General features: G+C 41.7%; 1 protein-coding gene across 1 annotated transcript; it reads left to right on the top strand.

The window, feature by feature from the left end:
- Positions 1 to 493: 493 nt before the first annotated feature.
- On the top strand, positions 494 to 7,924 carry kcnk18 (potassium channel, subfamily K, member 18; the record flags this gene model as incomplete). The annotated part of the gene is given in 4 exon segments (XM_079512195.1): positions 494 to 725; positions 913 to 1,059; positions 6,928 to 7,538; positions 7,540 to 7,924. Coding segments are annotated over 4 exon segments (1,188 nt in total). The 3' UTR covers positions 7,738 to 7,924.

Genomic DNA, 7,924 nt, shown 5'->3' with positions numbered 1-7,924 from the left:
TAGGCCTATGTCTCGTGCCATTTCACAAGTTTTCAAATGTATAGAAACAAATCTTTTTAAAATAGCATATCTACAAGCTCACATGCTATTTCTATATAAATAGCCATAGTCTAAAGCTAAATTGAGGTATGGGGTGAAGGGGTGAGTTATTCAAGATATCCACTTTCTTTTTTTTTTTAACAGTGCCCAAAATTTCTGAGTGATCCGATTCCTAGCTAGCTCTGGTCCATAGCGTTAAGACGAAGAAGTACTAGGGTGATCCTTCTTTTCAAAAAGCTCGCATGAGCTGGTCGAGACAATTAATGGTCTCCCAAGAGGCCTCAAGTAGGCTGTGTGGGTGGGATGACGACTTGCTGTGCGTTCAGTCAGTGCATTAGCAGTGGGCGCAGCGCGCAGCAGGACGCAGGAGTAGGACTGCCTTTAACAAAAAGATGACTTAACGGCGCTTAAGCGCATGTAAATTGTGAATCAAGAAGCTCGCAGAGGCTGGAAGATGTCGGTGGCAGTGAAAGGATTCAGAAGAAGACCCTCTAAATTAAAGTCCAAATGTGCTGCGCGCATGTGGAAAGTCTTTCCTCATCTTTTTCTCTGTCTTTCACTGGTCGGGTATGCAGCCCTGGGAGCGTTGCTTTTCAGTTATCTCGAAGGAGACGCTGAGACCGTCAACGATGAGCAATATGACCAGTTCTTGGGACAAATGGTGACCTCCGTCCAGAACAAAACCCGTAAGTCGCCCAAGTCCTTAACTTACTTAATCATTTACCTAATGTAAATTATATTTGGGATGTTGTTCTGACAAGCCGCTAAAGTTAATCAAACTTGCAGTAGGCTACATTTCTACCCGTGCTCTGCAGGGCGTGGTAGGCGGCAGGCCAATATTGTTAATAGCCCAATTGCCTCTTTTAATTTCAGAAAACATATCCTACTCACGTGAAAACATAGTGGATGAAGTAAAGACCTACATCGGAGAAAACTTCAAGGGCAAATGGCTTCAGAGCCCACACAGGTGGTCCTTCACCGGTTCAATGTTCTTCTGTTGCACAGTATTCACCACAGTTGGTAAGTATAGGCTGCTACAGGTTATACACGTGGGTTGATATATATATATATATAGGCTACGTACTGTAGCTACATGCCCTATTCATGCTTATATAATAATATATAGACCTAACAGCCTACTAATTTTTTCTTTATTTTAATATGCTGCTTTGTTGAAATCAAAACTGTGTTTACTGTTTATTGTGTATGCTATCCATTTCCCCAGCTGTTATAGTCTACTCTTAGGTCATAATTTAACCCAATCAAACGACTTCACTTAATCACTAACATCTCAATTAAATTAGTTATTTCATTGAAATAATGCCTAGTCAGCCAAACCAGGCTACATTATTCACATAGGCTGAACGAAAAGCCTCTGTAAGTTGTGGGCTGTGCTGTGTTGCCTGTGGTTTGTGGCTCATCTTGCACTTTGCTTCTAATGACTGTGTGCTCAGCTGTGTGATTGCCCTGATGATACCAGTCAGTAAAGATGCTTGCAGCATCCTGCTCCTATGACAGCCTATCCATCCATAACATCAGCCAGTCAACCATGCATGGGACAATCTGTTTTATTTTTTATAAACACACTTTATGTCATGACACAATGTTCAGGACAACCTGTTTTAATATAGGCCTACCCCTACAGTAGTCTGGCAGCCAGGCTTGGAGTGGGAAATGTGGAATATATAGTTTTTTTATTGGCCTAAAATATTGTCTATCATTATTAAATTCAGGAACCGCTGTCTGTCAGTCAGTCTGTCCCTTCCCTAGCATAGAGCAAGACAGCTGCTCGCCTAGAGCGCCTCCTCACAACGCCACAACGACAGCCTCACGGAACCTAGCGCCGCGCAGCCCTGTCCTCCAACCTCAATCTGCCCCGCATTACACACGCCAAACATTCTAACAATCATCTTAATTACATTAATTTGCGTCAAAAACAACTCATCTCCCCGCAAATCACGTGTCACCAGTTTTGTGCCCAACCCAACTTCCCAAGACCATCTGTAAACAATTCCCCCCCTATCAGTAATGTGATCTATTACATCACATTACCCACACTGAACATAATTTGCTGTTCATATATTCAGAACGGGTAAGGACTAGTATACATAGATTCATGAATCCACCTGGCAACATTTTCACATTTTCATTATGCTTTAAGTAGCATGTGATGTGTTGTGTCAAACTAGGAGGTTTTCATGATTCTGAATTCATTGCAAGCATTCGTTATGCACGAAAAACACTCCTTGGGCTAAAAACGGCCATAGCTGTCATCAGAAAATGTGATGAGGTCATCGCATTTGGCTGGCCGAATTTAGCCCAAGGAGTGTTTTTCGTGCAAAACTAATGGTTGGAATGTTGGATTCAGAATCATGAAAAACCCCTAGTTTACCTCCTGTTTCTGTAGCGTGAGGCAGCTTGATGTACACCCCCTGGACATGACGCTAGTATGTCACAGGGACTTACCCCCAATCCAACCCTTGATGCTGAGTGTCAAGCAGGGAGGCACTGGGTCCCATTTTATAGTCTTTGGTATGACCCGGCCGGGAATTGAACCCCGACCTCCCAGTCTCAGGGCGGACACTCTAACCACAAGGCCACTGAGCTGGTCACATAACCCCCTATAAAAGAAATTGCTCAATGCTGACAGCCGGGTGATGAATGTATGTATATAGATACAAACCCTACCTCCCAAAAAAAAAAATAACGATATACCAAATTTTCCACTTAGAACAAAAATGCCTGAATGCCGGACTACAGGACTTTAGATGAACAATGACACAAAGCCCTGTGCCACAGGGGTTCAAAATGGGTCATTGACCCCTTGGCTTAAACGGACCACCATGACCCCCTAGTCAAGAATTTAGGGCTACTAATAAAACCTCTGTCAGTCACTGACTGAGTAACACTCCGTCTGTTCTGCATGGTTCTCCCAGACCCATAGAGACAATTTACAATTTAGGCATTTAGCAGATGCTCTTAATACAGAGAGATTTACAGTGAGAGAGAGAGAAAGTCACGTCACTAGCATAGACTCTCATTGAAAAAAATGGAATGCTGAAGTTCTCTTTCTACCTCAATGAGGGAGTTCCAATGTTTGGAACTACAGGAGGCAACATCTCGCTTTGCGCAGAGATCAAAGCATGATGCAACCAGAGTAATGTAGTAAGAGAGTGGTGACACGCTTTGATCTCGCCGCAAAGCGGGTGCCTATGGGCGATAGTTCCAAACATTGCTCCTATGGCTGGAACTATTCCATTGAGATAGAATGATCACTTCCGCATTCCATTGTTACAATGAGAGTCAACTGGAGTGTCATTACTCTCTTTTATACTACTCTGGATGCAACTCCCTCTCTCTATGGTCAACTTGCACACGGACATTGACCATTAGCAAATGCACACAACCACTACGCCTGATTTTCACTTCCACAAAATGTAAACAGTTCATTTGTGTATTTGTGTCAACACCGGAGATTTGCAGTTCGCTTACACAAGCACAAACAGAAGACAAAGAGCAGAACATGCAAACTTAAATCACTAAAAGTGAGGAGTTGGCTGTTGTATTTCTCATTATCTGCAGACAGCTGTGCTGCATGGCCACAGTGGTAGACTACCACTGGTAGTGCCCGCTTCTTGCCAGTCCCTGTGGGTCTACAGGCTCATACCAGACTGATGATTAGTAAACATTTACCAGGAGTAACAGTTCATCACATTTTCCATTCAAACCAGGACCTCGTCATTAGAATCAGACAGAAATCTGTTCCACGAACCAAGAAGTGTCTCGGCTGGTATGTTAGTGTGTTAGTGTAGTCGTGGACATGAATAAACATTTGATTATTTATTTTCATCACTGTTCACCAACTGGTTGTCCATAGACCATATTCACATGGTGCCCAATGCCCATCTTGCCATTAAGTAAATTAAGTTATTTTGTTCAATGCAAAAATCCAACTTGGCCACCATGTGAATGGTCTATGGGTGGTCTTCCAAGTTTGATGCAAGTCAGTCCTCCCAATGCCATTAGCCCACAATGCATTGTGCAGCGTATATCCCACCAGCTCTTAGCTGAGGTTAATGTTTATACATTTTGAATTGTGTCATGAGAAGTTGTCAAGCACTTTTCCATCTAAACTCACAGTACAGTTGATGTTAAAGTTTAGACATTTTGAATTGTGGGAAGGTGATTAATGGTGTTGTACTCGATAGTCTACACCTCTACACGAACTGCAACCCTAAACAAGTTATAGTATATATTTATTATTTATTAATGTATTTAATTTATTTCCTTGACAGTGCCATTGTATTGTGTCGTTTATATTATGGCTGTGTGCTAGTAGGGAATATGTAGCACATGCTTTTATGAAACACTTAGTATTTCTGTTGAGGAATCATCGCGTCATTTATCATTTATAAACCCTTTCAAACAATAGCTGCAGCTTCAGTAGCGCCTGCCTGCGAGTTACAACTAATGCTTTGTCATCAGTATTTGTAGACAATATGTCACAAAGCCACACCTTGTTCATGTCAGAATCTGGCAACTGTCTTTAGGCTATTTGCAGTATGCCATAATTCAGCAATGCGTTGTTAGTTTATTTAGCAGCTATTCTAACCACTTCCAACCGGGTGTTTGTTTTTGGCATGTCATTATAGGATAATTCTTTTTTTCAAATAGCAAATTTAAACTTGGATATTTTTTTGTGAATGCCAGCAATTATGAAATGATTCATTCTGTTTTCCAATTCTATTTTGGCATTGAAGCAAAACTAGAAGATCAAAAATCTTAAAGATGGAGTGCCACAATCATGTGTCTATGAGGTGACAGTACTTCATTAGACACCCTGGAGTCGTTTTTATGTCCAATGATGTATTCCCTTTGTATTTAGGGTTTCTTCCTGGAGGCTGAACCCTTGACAGTAAAATGTGCCAATGAAAAAAACAGTAATATAGTGACATCACATTGTCAGCCCCTCCCCTAACCCCTCCCCCTTTATCATACAACTACAGCTGTGGGTGCGGCTTAACTTCAGGTGGATCACCACCCATCACCACCCACCAGGCAAACCAGGCATACTTAATGAACTGGTGGGGGTGCCCACATAAAAATGACATTTTAACAAATACTGTACACTTTTTTGAAAAAAATCTTCCTCCTTATATAACAATAAGACCTGATGATCATGTTTTAGGGTGGAAAAAAATCATGGCACTCCATCTTTAAAAAAATCTTAATCCATCCAAGTGAATCCATATTTAGAATTGTTAGAAATTCATAAACCAAGGTATTAATGCATTTATTTTATTAATGTGTTTTTATTAAACACTTAAATATGATTCATTATCAAATCTATATTAAATATATTTATATCTTATTGCCAGAGTTCTCTCTGTATGTCGATATGGATAGAATAATAACAACCATGTAAACATACATTAGGAGATGTGTTACTTTCTGCTATATGATAGCACATGGTTAAAGGAAGCAAGCTAATAACTAAAAGCTAATGGCTAATGGCTGGTCAGCCACATGAAGGTCACAAATCACTGAACGGAAAACACTAAGAGGAGAGGAGAGCAGAATGCTTTTTCACATCACCACAAAAAGTATATTAGAAGTTGTTTGAGGTTGCGGCAGCCATATTATGTAATATTATCCCTGTATATTGCACTATTGCTGTATCTCACATGTGTATCTCTAAATCACTGGTAACAAACACTGTTTTATATACATGTATATAGCACATATGTTTTGTACAATTAAGTTGATAGTGTAAAGATTCAGTGTGTACAATAAGGCAGATATCCTCCTACATATCTCATATATTCTCGTACTATTAAGAAAATCTATTGAAGATCTAATAAGGTTAGCAATAAAGAAATACAACATACAATTATGCACCAAATCTGGCAACACAAACTAAATGGTTTGTGATGCTCAGAAAATGCCCTGTTTTACCCTGCCCTTTTTTTCTTCTTTCTAATTATTTGTTTGGCCCAAAAAATTGTGTTTGTTGTCATGATTTGTCAGGAGCCGAGTTGGCTTTGCTTTAAAGGTCTTTAAATACATACTTTCTGAAACGTCAATGGGAAAAATGATTGGAAATTCTCTTCCGGGCCGCTCGTCGGGGGCGGGACTGCGTCGCTCTATAGCCTTATGTGTATTTCCTTTCTGTAATTGTTAGCTCTGGTCCATAGCTCTAATGCGTTTCATTTAGAGCTATGTTACTCTCGACTTCCGGGGCTCAGACCATGAATGCAGACCAGCCTCTTGTCTTTAGCGTAAATAAAAATAAAGTTTTTGCTACTCACCAAAACAAAGGCGGGGTTGTGTCATTAGAAAGCCTACTTTCCTTAGTGGAAGCACTCTGAGCCCCCCACCACACGTATAAACGGTACTTTTTGGACCAAAGGCGATTTTGTTTACACCGGGAAAAAAATACTTTTAGTTACTCCACTGCACCTTCTACCGATATTGCCCAGAGAATTGCCTCATAGAGAATATTTTTCCTCCGGTGAAAAAAAATCCCTTTTTGGCCAAAAAGTACCGTTTATACGTGTGGTGGGGGGCTCAGAGTGCTTCCACTAAGGAAAGTAGGCTTTCTAATGACACAACCCGCCTTTGTTTTGGTGAGTAGAAAAACGTTATTTTTATTTACGCTAAAGACGAGAGGCTGGTCTGCATTCATGCGAGCCCCGGAAGTCGAGAGTAACAGCTCTAAATGCAACGCATTAGAGCTATGGACCAGAGCTATGTAATTGTGTGCAGATTTGACCTATTTCTAACAATTTTTGAGTCCAATAGGGAAAAAGATTTGTATCAGTCTAAAAAGGCGACTGTTTTGTGCCTTATCGTCCTAACATTAGCTGATCCCATTCACTCTGGTTGCAGGTTATGGGGAGATCTACCCAGTGACGCTACCTGGTAAGGTGGCGTGTATCTTGTATGCCATGGTGGGCATCCCCCTGATGCTTCTGGTTATCAGTGATGTAGGAGACATGCTTGCTGTGTTGATGTCAACAACCTACCTCCGCCTCCACAAAGTCTGTAAAAGCCTCTGCTACCGTAAGTGGTCCCCACGAAAGGCCCAAGACAAGGCAGGGTGTGGCACAATCCGGTCTCTGGATGATGGCACCTTCCTCTTCAGCCACAACGTTGTGGTTGGTGAACCCATGGACATCCGGGAGGTGCTCCACAGCCAGGCAGATGAAGTCAGAAAGAAGTCAGTACAACTCCGTAACAACACTGATATCTTTGAAAGGATTCTTGCTAGGGAGAACTTCACCAGAAAAGGTCCCTTGCTCAGGAGTCTCTCGTGCCCAGAGTTGGACCGCATGCCCCCACCACCCAATAAATGCGCCATCTGGGACTTCACAGGTATAGGAGGTGAAATGGAACAGTTGAATGTACCTTTTGTGCTGATTCTCATCGTAGTGTTCGCCTACATTTCATTTGTTGGACTGATTTTACCCATTTGGGAAACAGAGTTTGATGATTTTGACTCCAATTGGGTTTGGTGATATTGTGCCCAAACACCCAAATTACTTCATGCTTACCTCACTCTTCATCATCATTGGCATGGCCATCATGTCTATGGCTATCAAGCTGGGCCAGTCTCGCATTGTCAGCTGCTACCGACAGTGTATGCGCTATGTCAGCAGGGGCAATGTGTTGACCTTTGAAAATGAAGAAAACGATTAAGTCCCCAAGGGTGTCTGTTTGTTGCCACAGAGTTGCGATGTCCTCAAAGTTCAGATCAAACAAGCCCCAGGATGAGTGTCAGTGGGCAGTAAGGGGGGGGATCTGTTAACATGGTCCTGCTTGTTTGTCTAGCTTTAATAGCGTTTGGAATATACATTATGCATGTGGCCAAAGCGTTTGTCGAGTA

This window comes from Electrona antarctica (assembly GCF_951216825.1).
Source record: "Electrona antarctica genome assembly, chromosome: 10".
In the NCBI taxonomy this organism is placed as follows: domain Eukaryota; kingdom Metazoa; phylum Chordata; class Actinopteri; order Myctophiformes; family Myctophidae; genus Electrona; species Electrona antarctica.
This window is presented reverse-complemented; position numbering and strand designations above follow the sequence as displayed.